At 44.0% G+C, this 17792-nt stretch overlaps 1 protein-coding gene and 1 long non-coding RNA gene across 6 annotated transcripts in view; one reads left to right on the top strand and one right to left on the bottom strand.

Annotated features, from left to right (window-relative positions):
* The window catches only part of LOC123617947 (uncharacterized), a 29843-nt gene extending 18453 nt beyond the window's left edge, over positions 1-11390 (top strand). For both annotated transcript variants that reach the window (XR_006726278.2, XR_006726277.2), the window contains exon 3: positions 10106-11390. This is a non-coding gene — a long non-coding RNA (uncharacterized LOC123617947). The remainder of the gene's footprint in view (positions 1-10105) is intronic.
* The window catches only part of DHX35 (DEAH-box helicase 35), a 63085-nt gene that overhangs the window by 7001 nt on the left and 38292 nt on the right, over positions 1-17792 (bottom strand). For all 4 annotated transcript variants that reach the window (XM_074347271.1, XM_074347272.1, XM_074347273.1 and 1 more), the window contains 8 exons: positions 17560-17770; positions 13294-13418; positions 9737-9791; positions 6815-6910; positions 6417-6511; positions 4771-4848; positions 3179-3308; positions 100-181 (listed from right to left, as the gene is read on the bottom strand). In XM_074347271.1, coding sequence (XP_074203372.1) covers positions 100-181; positions 3179-3308; positions 4771-4848; positions 6417-6511; positions 6815-6910; positions 9737-9791; positions 13294-13418; positions 17560-17770 — 872 coding nt within the window. The remainder of the gene's footprint in view (positions 1-99; positions 182-3178; positions 3309-4770; positions 4849-6416; positions 6512-6814; positions 6911-9736; positions 9792-13293; positions 13419-17559; positions 17771-17792) is intronic.

Raw genomic sequence — 17792 nt, 5'->3', positions numbered from 1 at the left:
CTTAATCTCTCTACTTTCCCTCCATATCCACTTGCTCTGGGGTTTGGATCATTTTTAAGATTTCCATGACTTAAATAACTTCACGAAGTATTATGTTACCTATAAGCTCCAGTAGAGTGAAACCTTGCTGCATTGGCAAAGAATCCAGAAACAATGCACCTCAGGACCGGATCTGGATCACCTGCACAAGGGAGCAAACAGAGTGATGGATGAGACCTTGCCTGCCCCATGCTCTGCGTGCTCTGGCCTGTGCTGTGAGGCCCACCCCAGGCTGCTCTGAGCCACCTCGCAACCGTCTCCTGAACAGGTCCCAGCACCACGCTTCCCAGTGCTGGAGGCCTGCCCTGGCGCCATCTGTGGAGGTCCCCACCCTCACAATGGCTGCTAAGGGAAACATGCTGGACTGTTCCCTTAAGCTGGGACCCCCAATCCCCCGTGGACCACAGATGACCAGACCAAGGCTGGGCACTAGAACCTACAGAGCACCTCACAGGCTGGCCAGTGACCCTGGGAAGTCCTTTTTAGGAGAGCATTTTGCAGGAATGATGTTCCATCCATAAGGCACAAACTGGGACACTAACACTACAACATCATTTCTGTGGTTATAAGCTACAGTATGTAATTCTTCAAACTTTTCAAACATACTCATTTTAATTGGTATCTGTGTTGCTATAGTAAACATCTGCCACAGATAAAGCCTGCCCACTTACTGGATGATTTCCACAGGATATATCCACATTATTGAGCCAAAGGATAATATCATCTGTGGCTCATGACATACCATATTTCATCAATTCTCAGAATTGATGAGAATTCTAAACTGTCACTTTTTTATGCTTTAACTCACTGAAATTAGGACAGCATTTTGTAATTATAACTGGCAGTATTTTTTTCTCTTAATGATGTGTGCCTTACAAATGATGGTGTCTTAGATCAAGCAAACTGCAGTATGTTGGTAAATAAGTTCCCCCGAGGCGGTATAATTTACACAAAGCCGTCAACAACGCATGAGGATGTCAGTTTCACTGTATTCTTACCAGCCATGTTTTGGCCAAAGGGTACCCCCTCTTTTACTGTACATTTATTTGATTACTAGCTGTATTTCTTCTTTTGTGAATTTTCCATTCCATTCCTTTGCCCATTTATCAACTTGGAAACTAGTGGGATTTTTTTCCCCTAATATGTTAAACTCATTCTGTAATAAAGTTTTAAAGGTTTTAAAATTTTTATCTTATGTATGCTGAAAATATTTTTCAACTGTTTGCTTTCTTTTTCCTTAACGTTTAGAAGTTTTAAATGTGCATGTAATTTATTGAGTTTGCATGATTTTCTCTATTGCTCTTAAGCACAGAAATGATAAATCTCAAATCTACCTTTCTAACCACAATCTGATCCTTGATTCAGTCCCTTCTCTCCAACTGCCTAAAAGAAATTTCTATGGAGGAAGTGCATTCTTATCAGGATGAAACCACTTCCAAAAGGGGGAAAACTGGCCCCTGAGGGTGGGGTAGTGGGCAATGGTAGATACGACAATGACTATGACCCTCCAAAGCTCAACCCTACCTTTCAAAATCTTATTCCTTAGTACTTGATTTCTCTCTTGAGGAAGAATTTAAATTCAATGTAAATTTTCTCCTGGGCGAGGGGTTGACAATGAAAAGCAGGTTAAGAAACGAACATGAAGATATACGGCTGTCATCCATCAGCTGGGTGACAGGTGCCAGATCCCTCTACCCCATCAGCTGTCCCTGCAAGCTTCCTGCTTCTACCGATGACACCAACTGTGCCCGGTCACCCAGGTTCCAACTCCTCCCTCTCTCGTGAGCTCAGTCTTTCATCGGCACCCACTGGGCATCTAATATGCTCCGAGCTCTCTCCCAGCACTTGTCTCCACAGTCCTCCCTGCCTAGCATGCCCTTTCCCCTCGACTGGATTCCGCCACCCCTAGAAGCCTGCTGTGCGCCCCCCAGGCCAGCCCCTGTGTGATTCTGTCACCCCCATACTGACTACAGCTGCCACTGCGGTGTCCCGATTCCTGAAGTGTCTACTCTGCTAGCTTCTGAGACACGGATGCTCCTGTGTTGTGGTGGTCATCTCTCTGCAGGACCCTCTCCTGTCACTGCACTGTTTCCTGAGAGTAAGAAACAGGTCTTTGTCACTGTGTAATTAGCTGCTCTTAGTATAAAGGCCAAATAAAGCTCTGGAGAAAAACTGCCTGAGCTCTGATTCCCCTGCACATTCACTGTGGGCCCTTCGAGCGGCGAGCTCCTCGCTGCATCTCAGCGCACTTTTCTCGTCCATAGGACGGGGATAACAGCGGCATGTACTTCACTGGAGGGCCATGAACATTAAACGGATTCACGTATGGGAAGCAACACTGCCAGGCCTGCGACAGGCACTTCAGGAACATGAGCGAGTACGAGTGAGGCCAAGAGTGGGACCGAGTGCCCGGCACACACGAGGTGTTCAAAGGACAACTGCTGAGTGAACGAGCAGGTGTGTCGCCTCCTCAAAATGTGGGTCTGAGCCACACAGACCTGGCTTTGCTGGTTACCAGCTGTGCTGTCCTGAATTTAAAAGTAGCTTCTCCCTGGGATTTTACAGGCCCTCTGTAAAACACGGATGGCATCGCCTATGCCTCAGAGTAGGAGACTAAGGGAGAGAATATATGTGGAAGCCCTGCCGTGGGGCAACCTAGTGTGTCCTCCGTTACCAGTAATCGCTGTCGCTGCCAGAGGCCAGAAACCGTGCCTTAACCCAGCACTGTCTCACCCTGGGGACTGCCTAGGCTAACCACAAGGCACTTGCTCTCGTAATATCTGTATTTGAAAGTTAAATGCAATTTATGTGGAATGGCCATAAACACCGCCCACTTAACAGACATTTTTCTTGCAAAATCTACATGGAAAAATTAACCATGTAACATACAATGGTGTGAATGTTAATGATTTTTAAGTGTTGTCAGGGCTTGTTAAATTTTTTTAATAAGAATAGTCCTCAGAAATAGAAACAGACATCCTTGGGAAAAACTATACTACTTTTCACCAACACAGGCAATTCAAATTGTGGGGCCGGTGTAGATCCAGGGTTCACTGGGCCGCGCACGGCGGCCCAGGTGTGAGCTCGCAGAACGCGGCCACACGGGGCAGAGGCGGTGTCGCCGGCGGTTCACTCTTACCTTCACTAGATTTCTTGGGCACTTGAAACTTGACGAGTAGCTTTTTCAGTTGCTCTCTCACTGCCGCAGCTCTGACGAGACCCTTGTGATTAAGGAAATGCTCCTGACACCACTGAGAGCTCTTACTGTGCTGCAGGACAACCCAGACAGAGGGACGGTGAGAAAAGCACAGAACTGTTCCTGGCTGAGACCACTCACGTCTCTTCCCCATCCGCTCGCTCAGTGGGACAAGATCATCAGATCATAACTGGCCCTTTTTGGCCGCAGCTCTCTGAACAGACGTTGACAACAATACTCGCCATCTGACTGCTCTCCAACTTCACTCTCTGAGCTCAAGGGCAGATGAGAACTTAATAGCAAGCAGAGTCGTTTTCAACCTTTAATACCTACGGGAGTGGCGAACTGTCAAGAACCACTTCCCTGCAGCTCTCTGTGTACCACCTAGCCCTCTCCGGCAGGCTTGAGTTCGTCACTTTATTTGACTACAGGCAAGGAATATGACACTTGCCAATTTAGAAATAATTTACAAATTACTATTATATATCCCCAAAGTATGATTTTTCTATCAACAGTGCTTAATTTTGTTCTATTTACAATCATTAGGTCTTAAATTATTGCTGTCCTCTGAAATTACAAGCCAGGGAGGAAAGTGTTTTAAATAAAAATATAATTCAATGAGGACTTTCTCAGATGGTAACTATAGAATAATACACTGTAGCCCTGGTAGAGGAAGCTTCAGGCTGGAGATGGTACTCTGTGTTTGCACAAATGAATTTTAACTGACTTAACCCATAGTTAATAATCTCAATAAGAGATGGGGTTTCCTGAAAACTGTTCATTAACTAAATCTCCCATCAAATCTCTGGTAAAACAAAAACTTAGTTATTTCTCCTCTTATAAGAAATTATTTAATAAATGAATACAAGATACTGAAGATCTAAAATGTCTCATTTCCCCCTTACATCCTTTCCTTTATATAAGAAGTTTCTTTTCGCACTGTTTCCATCATCTTTAGAGCTCTCTTTTCAGCAATTTTTAGTGAGGACTTTAAGCTGTATTATTTGCTCTTCGTTTCACAGACTATTAACAACAACAAAAATGAACATCACCTATGGCTAAATGTGGGTAGGACATGTGAACATACACGAATCAATGCCTGAATGTCTTCCCAGGGCCTGTCTGGCAGTGGGAGGAGCGGTGGCTATATGAAACCTCAAGAGCATGAAGACGGCTTTGAAGATTCAAGGAAGTTACTCTCAGCCTCATTTATTTGCAGAAAATATATCAGAACTTCCTATTCAATTGTCAGACAGTGTTGTCCAGCAACACTGTGTGAACACTGGGCAGATATGAGACAGAATGAGGAGAGAGCGGGCCGAGGAGAGCTGAGCGCCAGCCGCTGCCAGGGGCCCACACCTCTGGGCAGGGGAAAGCAGAAAACCACCATGGATTAGAAGCCCTGGCAATAAGTGAACAGGAAAACAAAGAGGTCTCCAGGCCATTTTATGAAATGAACTTCCGGAATCCTCGCTCCTAGGTCGCCGCTAGTGGACGGGTGTGTGGAGGGGCCTCAGGAGTGGTGCCGTGCTTACTTTGATGAAGGCTTCATACACGTTGAGCATGGTCAGATGATCGCCCTCCTCTACAGCAAATTTTCGGTGCACTCGAATCTGCAAAGAATAAAGCAATGTTTAGAAGTTGACTCCTGTGAGCTTCTTGTCCCAGGAGGCGACACCACATGATGAACAGCTTGTAGAGTCAGAAAGACTTGGTTTGCATCATTCTGGCTGTGTCATTTCTCGGAAGATCTCATATTGGGCATTTAACCTTTCTCGGCCTCAATGGCCTTATCTGTAAACTGGGATTTTAAACCCACCTATCAAGACCACGGGGGGATGAAGATAACCCCCTTTTCTGGAACCTGGCACAGGTACTAGGTAAGTGGCAGTGTTCCGTCTCTCTCTTCCTCTATCCAGACAATAGCGTCTCTTTGAGAACTCCCCCCAGCCCCTAACAGAATGTGAACTCCAGGAGGGCAGGGGGCCGACTGTCTGGAGCATGGAAGACACTCTCTATCACTAAGCTACCACTAGGAATCTGAGATCCTGGACAATGACATCTGCTCCCATGGGATCAAGGAGCCACAGATCCAGTCTATACACAAGTACACAAATAGACTTACTGACTTCAGAATTTTCTCCTTGCATCAAATACCACATAATCAATCCTCCTCTCCTTCCATTCACTCAGTAACAGGTATTTCCTGAGCACCTACCACAGGCCAGGCACTGTTCTATGCATCTGGACTGTAACAGTGACTAAAACAGTGGTGGGAGAAAAACAGCAAACAAGATAAATAAGCAAAATACACAGTCCTTTAGGTGGTAAGAAGTGCCAGGGGAGAGAAATAACGGGGTGGGGGTGGGTATGTTGTGACTCTAGACAGAGTGGTCAGAACTTCACCTTCCTCATCTTAAAAATCAGTTTGCCTGTCCTGAGGGAAGACTATTAAAAAGGCTAATGGAAAGGCAAACAAACAACACAAAAACTCTGTAACCTCTAGTCATACAGCTGTCAGGGAAGATGCTAACAGTCGGTAAGAAAGTCTCTCTCCTCCCTGCTCATTCACCTTCTGCTTCTGCTTCCCTGACCCTTCCAGCAGGAACCGACTCGCTCATCTTGGACCTCCTTCCATCAGGACGCCTCACCTCCCCGGGGTTCATTCTTTCCAGGGTTCACTCTTTGGGTCGTTACTGATGCCTGGACCTTTGGTAGGGCCCTGTCAGCAACCTGGCTGTGCCGGGCACTGACTCCTTACGTCACTAATGTGCCCACCAGGGTCGCTCCCAGAGCAGCCTTAGTTAAAAACAAAACAAAACAAAAAAACCTATCTTATGGGAAAGTCAATAGGACAATGGTTAAGATGATTTAGGGCTTCTGGACTGTGAAAGGCAACTCCAACCAATTTCAGCTGTGCAGCCATGAATAAGTTACCTAACCTTTCTGTGCCTCCACCTCTAAAAATGATTATAGTAGCACCTACCTCCCAGGTCTACAGTGAAGACAAAATGAAGTGATGCAGGTGAAATGTGTGGCACAGTGTCAGGCACACAGTTAACACTCAGAGTGTAAGCTGCTCCGTCCCGAGCAGTCCCTGGGCAGTTTAACAAAGGAAAGCCCAAGATGAACGAGACTCGAGACTCATATGATAACAGCTGGGGGGAGGAGTCGGACTCACAGCCTGAGACTTCTGGTTTGAGGGGACCACAAAGACATTCTGGATCTGCATCATGGCTGCAATGCTTAGAATTTCCTGAGAACAGCCAAAATTTCCTATAAAACAAAAAGCATGTTTGATTTCAAGCATACAATGTGTCAAAGAGAAGTAAAGGACATTTTCTGTTCTTTTCCTTACATCAGTACTCGACCCATCGGAAACAATCAAGTGTTTACTGAATTAATGAATGACGCTGATAACTGAATCACAAGTTGGCAACAAGCCCCCAACCAGACAGCTTTAGATGAAAGCTCCTTTACCCCTTGAACTGTATCATGCCCTCTTCCCTGGGAGCACAGAATTTGAGAAACAAATTAAAGTCAAAATAAAGTCAACGAGAACTGCTGGTCTCCACCTACCTGATTCAAGCAGCATTTTTGCAAACATGGGATTCAAAGGAAACTCTGCTATTCTCATGCCAAGCGGTTCAGTTAGGCGACAGTCTTTGTCCAGACCTGCCGTAAGAACAGCAGCAAAAATCAGAAGGCACGTACTGCTGTGTTTAAAGTATACAGAGAATAAAAGATGACAAATGCTAAAAAAAGGTATCCAACAGATGAATCACGCACTCCCAACCTCAATCTGACCCGGAGTGCTTTAAGAATACAAGAAAAGGTCTCCTCAGAGCTGTTGAATATTCCGTTTTGCAAAACTGATACTTCTAATGGCTTCTATTCAAGGACTTGATTATAAGGAAATGGCCCGCAGCCTCCTCCTGCTCCCACCCTCTCCTGGGCTGCTTACCCCCAAAAGACTGCTCTTTCAAAGGGCTCAGCAACCAGATAGTGCCAAACACAAAAGGTACTTTCCTTGGGGTCTCCAGCAGCCTTTGACCACAGCTCCCTGGAAGCACTCCTCCCCAGGTTCCGTTCTGTGACCCCCACTCTCCTGCTCCTCTGCCCCTCTCCTGCTCCTCTCTCCCCGTCACTCTGGACCTCTTTCCAGGTCAAGCTTCTGACATGCCTAAACATGTGCCCAGCTGGCTCTTTGGTGCCAGAACCAGGGCTGCTTATCCAGTCACCTCCTGGGCAGTTTGCTGAACGGGGCTGACTCCTTCAATTCCCCACGTCCCTCCTTGCCTCTTTACCATCAGCCATTTCCCAGGTATTGGATTCCCAAGATACAGACTGCTGTTTTACTGTGGTTTAAACTGTTCCCATTAAAACACATGCTGCAGAGCTCAGAGTAAGACAGAAAAGGCCACTTCTCTTCGGTCCCGATATCATCTCTTAAAAGGTGATAATTCAGCTAATAAATTAAGTTGGGTGTTTCCCTCTAGCTTTTCCAGCTTATTCAGGGCAGTGAAAAATTAAAAATATTTTAAATTTCATTCGTTTGGGGAAAATTAGTCCAAATGAAAAACTTCTGTGTAGTCAATGTTCTCTAATGCTCATTGCAGATTATCTCAAGAAATATTGCTTTCAAGTTCTGATTACATGCTTGAAAACAGGGGATAGAAACCCACTGTGGCACATGCTCACCCTGGGCTGACTTGATGTAGACCCCAAAGGTCCCTTAAATCACTGAAGATTTTTTAAATCAATAACAGGCTATCCCTTCACAGGACAGTACCATAAATATAATGAATGAAGAAGGACCTCTACCTCACCGTACACAAAAAAATTAATTCAAAATGGATCCCAGACCTACTAAATGTAAGAGCTAAAACTATAGCAACTCTTCAAGGAAAATCTAAGAGAGCTCTTCATGCCCAAGGATTAGGCAATGATTTCTTAGATAAAGACAACAAAAGCACAAGCAATGAAAGAAAAAATACACAAATCGAATTATGTAAAAAGTTAAAACTTTTGTGTTACAAACAACACCATCAAGGAAGTGAAAAGCCAGCCCACAAAATGGGAGAAATATTTACAAATCACAAATCTGATAAGAAACATGTATCCAAAATATATAAAGAACTCCTTCAACTCAATAATAAAAAGACAATATCCCAAGTAAAAATGGGCAAAGGATTTGAATAGACACTTCTCCAAAGATGATACACAAATGGCCAATAAGCATATGAAAAAGTGCTCAACATCAACAGTCATTAGGGAAATACAAATCAAAACCACGAGATACCACGTCATATCCCCAAGGATGGCTTCCATAGAAAAGACAGGTAACAAGCACTGGCGACTTGTTACTATGTGGGGAAACTGGAACCATCGTACATGCTGGTAGGAACATCCACCAGAAACCTGCACACGGATACTTACAGCAGCATTATTTATATGAGTCAAAAAGGGGAGACAACCCAGGTGTCCATCAACTGATAAATGGGTAAGAATAACGTGGTATATTGACACTATGGAATATTATTCAGCAGTAAAAAAGAAATGAAGCTACAACATAGATAAATCTTGAAAACATGCTGAATGAAAGAAGCCACTCAAAAAGACCACACATTATGTAATTCCATTTATCTGAAATGTACAGAATAGGCAAATCTACACAGACAGAAAGCAGATCAGCGGTTGCCTAGGCTGGGGGCATGAGAGGAGAGGGAATGGGGAGTGAGTGTAATGGTTCAGGGTTTCTTTTTGGGGTGATAAAAGTGTTCTAAACTTGTAGCGATGGGCACAACCCTGTGAATATACTAAAGAACACTGAATTGTACACTTTAAATGGTTGAACTGTATGGTATATGAATTATACCTCATAAAGATGTTATGAACAACAGAAAAAGACATTATATTCACCGAGGCCACATTCACAGAAAAGACACATACTTCCTGAAGAGGTGAATTTAGGCCACAGATTTCTCTATCTTAAGGGAAATACCACATTTTCAAACAAGAGAATAGAAGTTCCTCTGTTATACGGTGTTTCCTTGCCCCAACACTACCACGGGCTAGTCTTCCACCCAGTTCTCCACAGGGAACTCCAGGAATGGAGGAAGAGGGGTTAGGCAGAGAATGCTGAGCCAGGTTTCAGAGTTGGGTGGAGGGACAGAGAAAAAGGTCCAGAGAGGTCACACCACCTGAAATACATTGGTAGAGAATCTTGTGGATGTCTCTTAGGAGTGTAGCTGCGGTCAGGGTAATTAACAGCTTTTGCTGTATTGACGTGCTTTGTAAATTCATTGTCACTACTGGACTCCATGATCTAATCGTGGCCCCACCTTATTTCTATAAGCTCATGTGTCAGGAAGAGGATTATATACATGGGGAGAACCAATCCCACCCCTGAAGATACTAAGAGCCCTCAGGTGAATACAGCCTGTCTAATATCACATAGTAACAAACAGATAAGAAAACACGTAATAAGAGATGGTGTACCTCCCAAAGCATAGAGTAACTCCAACGCCTGAACCATCGACTGTGCCGGAGGGGGCTGTAAAAAACATAAAAAGCCTCCTAATTAATTTCATCAGGTAACAGCCATAACAGTGTGACTACTTCCTGCTCATATCCGCTCTTCCCCCTAAAATGCCCCATACTTCCCAACCTCCAAGCCCCTTGAAAGGCCCTTCCTCTCCCTCCCAGCATCCTTGGTCCTACGTGGTCTTTAACCTCAGCTTGATTAAGCACTTCCTTTGAAGCTTTCCCTCTTGCTCCCCTCCATCAGAAGTGAGGGGTCCCTACCTTGAAATAATCTCCTTGCTTTCCCTAAACTCTCATCACACATTTCTAATTTTTACTTCACAGCTTCAACTTCCTAAGAAGCTGCACGATACTGCAGATGCTGCAGGGCTGACGGATACTGCAGCACTGATTCATCTCTGCATCACCCAGAGCCCTGCCTGTAGGGGTAACAGACAGAAGTTGAACCTGAATTTCTGAAAAGAATAGAGACTGCGAGACAATCTGAAGTTAAGCAAAGCTGATCTAGTCCCCTTCAGTCTGATTCTCTGAATTCTTACTGTGTCTCTCCTTTCATGAATCTTTACTAAGCATCTACTACGTGCCAAGCATCATTGCTGTTTTCTTCTAAATTATTTCACCTATAAGCCACATAATAAAATTACAGTCCCTTTGCAAACTGTATAGTTTTTCTTCCTAAGTGCATTCACAACAAATGTATTTGAAGTATCACACTGTTTTACCGATGAGGAAAGTGAATAACAGTTAATAAGACATTCACACAGGTTCATGGAGGCAGTCAGGTGGTGGCAAAGCCGGAGGCTGAACTAAATTCTCATTCTTCCCACTCTACCCCACCCACTGACGGCCACGGAACAAAGCTGTCCTTTCAAAAGCTGTGCCGACTGCGCGCACACGCTGATGAGTGTAGGGACTAGACCTGATTCACTACACACGGGATAGTCAATAAATCACTGCTGACTAAATCATGTAACTGATTCACCGGCCCTTCCTCGGTGCCCACGATATCCTACTTTACAAAGAGGCAACATACACAGCACCTAAATGAAGAAGTTCATCCCGCTGGGACCTTTATTACACTGAGATTACATGACTAACAGGGATGGCTCAAGCACTGAATGGGGATCTGAATAATTACAGAACAAAACTGACAAACAAGCAAAACAAAAAGAACAGAGCCAAAAGTCAAAACTCTTGACTCTTTTCAATCCTTGGCCCTACTTCCAGTCAATCACCAAGCCCTACAAATTCTGCTCTGTGAATTTATCATTAATCAAAATAAACCCAAACTTGACCCGTCCCCTGACCCCAGTCACATCCAGAGTATTTTCACCTAAACACGTTTACTGTTCTTCCTCTATGGTCTCATCTGATTCGGGATCATATGCACACATTGTTTTAATGTAGTTGGAAGGACTGCATGTGTATAATTTTAGTTTGTTTTTCTCACTGTATGGTTTTCTGCTTCCATTGTTTCTCGTACCTACAGACACTTCACAGTGATTACTTGGGATAGCAGCACATTATTCCAGCAAGGTCATACTCTGTAAAATCAGCAATTTTTCTTACTACTGGACATTCAAGTTGTTTTCAGCTCTTTGCTACTATAATCAACACAGCTAAATATACAAAATGACATGTATCCTGTGATATTAACTGTTAAAAAAAAAATTTCAGGGGAAAATAACCAGAAGGGAATATATGAAGATAAATTTAGATATATTTTCCTCATTTTTCAGTTGTCCAAAAGTTTATCATTCCCATTATTATCTTTTTAAATTTAATATAAAATGATACTATAAACATTATTCTACATGTGAGTTCTTTTCTTCTTCTGAATTATTTTTTTTTCAGGAGAAATTCCCCTGAGAAGAAATACCAGGTGTTTCTACAGCTCATAGAATGTCAGAAGCCCTCCATGAGGACGGAAACAGAATATAAAACCACTTTCCCCAAACTGTGTCTGCTTCGGGGTTTATCGCTTTTCTTTATGTTTGCTCATTCAATTACCGTAAAGTGGTGCCGCTCTCTCAATCTGCACTCATCTCTCCTGGAGAAGCCGAACATGTTCTGTAACACGTCACTATTCATGCTGCTTCCTTTCCTTTAGTTTTGCCTTCAGTGGACATTTGATTTACTCTAAAAGATGTCTGAAAACTCTTTTGTAGTTTTTGAGACGTTGATCTGTCATTTTTGCCGTTATGTTTTCCTTTAATCGGAGACGTGGAGCTTTTCCTAAGCTTTCAATTTGCATAAATGTTCATCTGTTCTGTGTAATTTCTTGTACCTACACCAATAATCCAAGAGCGTATTTTCCCCATACTTATGGTAACATACATCACTGTTTTCTTTGAAAGGGAGGATGACAGTTTGACACACTATTCTTTCATTTGCTTAGTGTGTCATGACATACAACATTAGGGGCTTTATTATCCAAGAATCCAGACTAGTTACACACATCATATACCAATACAGCTGGGACAGAATAAACAGTTAAAATGCAAGTCTTCAAATCATAAAAATTCAAGAAGAAAACATGAATGAACATTAACTGACCTCCCTCTGGGGAAGTGCTTCAAAAGCACAAGAGTAACAGAAGAAATCAGAGGCAAAGAAAAAGATTTTACTGTGGAAAAGTTTAGCATGTCTGTCTGTACGTTAAAAAAAAGCCAACAAATAAACAAACAGTAAATAGACAAAAATTAATGTCTTTAAAGTTAAAGGACTTCTAAAAATGACTAATAAACACCAATTCTAACAGCTAAATGGCTTAACCATTCAGAAGAGATATAAAGTACCCAATAATTTTTTTTAAAAACTTTCTTATGAGAAATCAAAAAGGATAAGATACAGATAATATTTCTCCTCCTTCCCCCTCCCCCAATCAAATTAGCAAACCCCAAAAGAAAATGACAAGGCATGATGGGGGCACAGTGAGTCGGGCATTCATGCACCACTGGAGTTTATACCTGTGAAGCAGAGTGGCCTTGTAACAAGGACCTACGACATGACTATGGCCCTTTGACCCAATAATGCCACTCCTGGAGACCGGCCTTAGGACCTGATCAGAAATGCAGTCGGCCACAAGGATCTTCCCTGCAGCTCCACCAAGGCCCTCTTGGCTCCCCTGAGTCGTGACACTTCTGCATCTAGGCCTACACACAGCCTGGCTATCCCGGGTCACTGCACCCCTCCTGACCTGCCGGGATCCTACTGGGGTTTCAGGCCTTGCCTCAGATGTGACTGACTGGGCTGCGGGCCGTCCCTCTGTCTCTCCGAGCACTGGGCACACACACTGTAATTACCCACTGACTTGTCTCTCTCCCCCAGCAAACAGGAAGAGAAACTGTGTCTGCCTTATCTGGCTGTATTCCCCTGTACCCTGCACACAACACATAAGCTAACTGAAAAAAACCAGAAAGGTGACACGCTCTGTAACAACGTCCTGCCGCTCCCCTGGGAGCGCTCTGCCCCCCCCCCCCCCGATGCCGCAGACAGAAGGCAGGACTCACCGACATGAAGTGGAACCTGAGGACGTTGTCAATTCCCAGCGCTTTCAGCTGCAGGACGACGGGTGCCAGGTTGCTCCGCTGCATCTCCGGAACGGTGGACTGAGGCAGCTTCTCAAAGGCCTCCTCTGTGGATAGGAAGTCAGAACTGTTTGGGATCAAATGTCCCAATCACATGCAATTCACGGTCCTTCTCTAAGTCTACCAAGAGGCTCTAGGAGTCTTGGCTCAGATGCATATGATACTGCCACATTCAGTTGTCTCACTTTGAGGAAAGATCATTCTATTTTTTAAATACCTTAGATAAATATATTTGGACAGTATCTCTTTATAAAAGTTTGCCCTTTTACTTTAGATTGCTTTTTTAAATGTGCTTTTTGTTAGCAAAACATCAAATCAAAGCAACAGGTTATTTGCTGGATCACTGTGGACGCTCAGTTACCACTCCCTCTGCTTGGGACGGAGTAAGTCAAGGAAGCAAGAACTGCACATAAAAGCAAAGAACAATTTCAAAATGAACCACCAAATATAACCCAAACACAACCAGAGCATCACCAGAATATAAAAAATGACCGAACTGGGGGAGGAGGGTAGAGCACATGCTTAGAATGCACGAGGTCCTGGGTTCAATCCCCAGTACCTCCATTAAAAAAAAAAAAATTGTATACAGAGCAAAAACTGTCCAAATCTAATTTTTTAAATCAATGAGCCAGGCAGACATACATCACACCCAGAATCTGATGCTGCCCCCAAAGATTACTGAATGATTACATGCACCACCAGGAATAAAAGGTGACCTTAAACAGGAAAAAGCACCGCAAGGCTCAGAAGTGCCAAGGTGAGGAGGGGGAGGAGAAGGGGATGGGAGGGCAGGAGACTCTGGGAGGCCTTTTTATAAAAGCTAGGTAAAAAGGGTGGGGGAAAAAAAAGAGGCAGGAAGAGATGAAATCCTTCTTGTGTATATTTAGAAAGCTTATGATTACATGCAGAAGGATTACATACAAAATCCTCCCACATCAGTCAACATTTCAACTGTGCACACCCTCCTTTCACACAAGGGTGGCCCAACTTCCATTCAGATCATAAATCTTCAGTTAACTAGAAAAAAAATCAGAACAAAACAAAAGGTGCCTTGAAGAAATAGCACTATCACTTAAGGACTTCAAAAAGGTTTTCTTTGAGAAAATAGACAATAAATATTTGGTGGATTGATTGATACAAATTGCCAAATGCATGGGTCCAACTGGAAGGTTCTGGGTAAGAGGCAACAGCAGGAAGTTCCACATGGGATATTCCCTTTGAGTTTCAAGAGCACTTGGGGATAGCTTTTTGGTAGGATAACTACACTCTCCAAGCACACTGCTGACCAAGGGAGAAGGAGCAAAGTTACCAGCTAAGAGGACAATCCTGCTGAGAAAACGACAGGAAGCAGGTGCTTCCTAAGAGTTCAGTGACACTCAAAGTCTACTGAGGACTCGAGCACACAGGACATTAGGCCAAGAGCTGCAAGGACTATAGGCCAACAGCTTTTGAGAAGCTTCAGTGATATGAAGGGGCCTGGGACCAAGATGAGGAACAGGCTAGGTCCCGTTGAGGGGTCCTCCCAGAGAACTGGAGGCTCAGGGAGGGAGGGAGGACAGCTGGTGGAAGAAGGCATTTAAGGGCACTGCCATTTGAGACAATTTAAAGGATAAGGAGCATCTGCTGGGCAGAGGAAAGGGAAAGATACCAAAGAAAGGTGTCAATGGTATGAGAGGTAGATGTGGGAAAACAGCAGGTATGTCCAAGAAGCGTGTAGTTCAGCAGGGATGCAGTGCAGGGTAGGTGTCAGTGGACAGCAGGAGAAGACAAGCTAGAAAAAGTCCTGCAAGGTTCTGGGAAACTTAGTGAACAGGTAGCACCCTGCTCAGGGCTGCATCCTCTGAGAGCTCATCTGGAAGCAGGTTAGCAGAGACAGCCTAGAGGCTGGACCCCACTACTGTCAGGTGGCCTCTCCCTAAACCCACCTCCACTAAAACTGCTCATGCTGAGGGAGCCAGTGACCTTTTAACCTAATCCACCTGCCTATCTTTAGTCCAGTCTACTGTTTGATTTCTTTGGAGTATGAGATGATGCTGGCCATTTCCTCTTTAAAAGTAACTTGAGTTCCTCAAGTTAAACGAAGAATTACCACATGACTCTGCAATTCTACTCCCAGGTGTATATCCAGAAGAATTAAAAACAGGTACTCAAACAAGTACATGTACATGCAGGTTCATGGCAGCACTATTCACAATAGCCAAAAGGTGGAAACAACCATCAACTAATGAACAGATAAACAAATGACGGTACATCCATACAATGGAATATTATTCAGCAATAAAAAGGAACAAAGTACTGATATAATGTAAATGAACCTGGAAAGCATTATGTTAAATTAAAGAAACTAGACACAAAACATCTTATTATATGAAATATCCAAAACAGAAACAATCATCCCTTGGTGTCCATGGGAGGTTGGTTCCAGAACACCCCTCTCCCCTATTACAGATACCAAAATCCGAGGATGCTCAAGTCCCTTATATAAAATGGCATGGTATTTGCATGTAACCTACATACACCCTCCCACATACTTTAAATCATCTCTAGATTACTTATAGTACCTACTACAATGTAAATACTGTGTAAATTGTTTTAAATATACTATAAATGGTACATAAATAGTTGCTGGTGTGCAAGCAAATTTAAGCTTTGCTTTTTGGAATTTTCTGGAATTTTAAAAAATATTTTGAACCTGCAGATACAGAGGGCCAACTGTCAATCCAAAGAGACAGAACAATGATTAGTGGTTTCCAGGGGCAGGGAGAAATGGAGAGAAACTGTTTAATGGGCAAAAGGTTCCTCTGGAGGGGTGAAAATGTTTTGAAACTAGATAAAGGTGATGGCCACACACTGTGTGTGAACATAATAAATGTCACTGAGCTGTTCAAGTCAAAATGGTTAATTTCACATTATGTGAATTTCACCTCAATAATTTTTTTTTACGTTTCTCAACACTTCCTCCCCCCATATTTCAGTTCGCCTTTTAGGTCTGGTTCTCCTCCTTCCACTTTACTCGTTCTTCTTAGCACCTTCAGGGGAAGACCCTTACCTCCCTGGCTTCAGGCTCTGCCTTCTCGCTCCCTCCCATGAATCCTCCTTACCCTCTTCCTCGCCTCCAAATACTGGTACATCCCTTCACCTGGATTAACTACTGGGCTGCCAATGAGATCGGGCTCAAATATTGAGTGTAGTGCCCTCTCCAGCACAGTAACTCCAGCTCTCTGCTTCCAAAGCTCAGACCCATTACAGAGACACCATAATATGCCGATCTGTGTGTGAGTCTGCCTCCACCCAGGGCTGTCAGCCCTAGATCTCTAAGCCCTGGCTCCATGCCTGGCACAGAGCAAGAGCTCTGTAAACATTTGCTACAAGAATGAATGATGTCAAGGACTGAACAAAGACAACAATCACCAGAAAGGAAAGAAGTAGTAAAGGGTAAAAGCTCTGGATCTGGTAAGTGACTGCAGATGGGTACTGGACAGAGGAAGGAATTAAAAATGATATGAAAAATAAGTGTGGATCATTGAGAGAAACCTTGATACTATAGCCCATAAAAGAGAAGTACAAAGAGGGAAAAAGCAGCTCTGAGGACATCATTTTCTGTAGGTAAGGCTGTCGTCTAGCTGGAGAGAAAGCTCCTTAAAGGCTGGGACAGTCTTTATTATAATCTCATCTGATTCCCCTGGAGCCTAGCACAATGCATGGCACAGAGCAGGAACTGACCAATTAACTGCTTTCTATCAATGAGTCTCAGGATAGATCCAGCCACTTCAGCTCGGCAGAGATGCTCTGAACCAGGGGTAAAGATGGAACCCAATTTGAGGCCGCACAGGATTCAAGGATCCCAGAACAAGAAAACAGCACATGAAGCTAAGGGAAAGGTAATAAAGACAGGACCTGAGCCGCAGGGCCCTAGCTACACGTCACGTGGCTACAGACAGGCTGAGGCCACGACATTAAGTCAGAAAGGGGATGGCAAATGATTGGTAATTCATGGTCCAGCTTTGGCCAGTGGGGAGCAGTTGCAAAGAAGTGCCGCATTTGGAGTGAGGAAGGTTGGGGGTGTGGGGGTGATGACAGAGGGCCTCGTGAGGGAAGTCTGGATCTTATGCAAAGTTCTGTCCATTACAGGTGGATATCTGTTATATTCTCCGACGCACAGGCTGACTATGAGAAAGCCACACTTACCTGTATAAAGGCGGTAACATTTTCCTGAGCGGCTGCGGCCACCACGTCCTGCTCGCTGGTTGGCTGATGCCTGGGACACTGGGACCACCACCAAGCACTCAATAGCTGTCCTAGGGTTGTAGGCTCGGAGTTTCACGAAACCACAGTCAATCACATACACAATCCCGCTGATTGTGATGGAGGTTTCTGCCACGTTGGTGGCCACTATCACCTAGGTTCCCCATAGAAAGGAG

The sequence above is a fragment of the Camelus bactrianus genome, chromosome 19, assembly GCF_048773025.1.
Source record: "Camelus bactrianus isolate YW-2024 breed Bactrian camel chromosome 19, ASM4877302v1, whole genome shotgun sequence".
NCBI classification, from domain to species: Eukaryota; Metazoa; Chordata; class Mammalia; order Artiodactyla; family Camelidae; genus Camelus; species Camelus bactrianus.
Note: the sequence above shows the minus strand (reverse complement) of the source record. Positions and strands in the feature narration are given on the sequence as shown.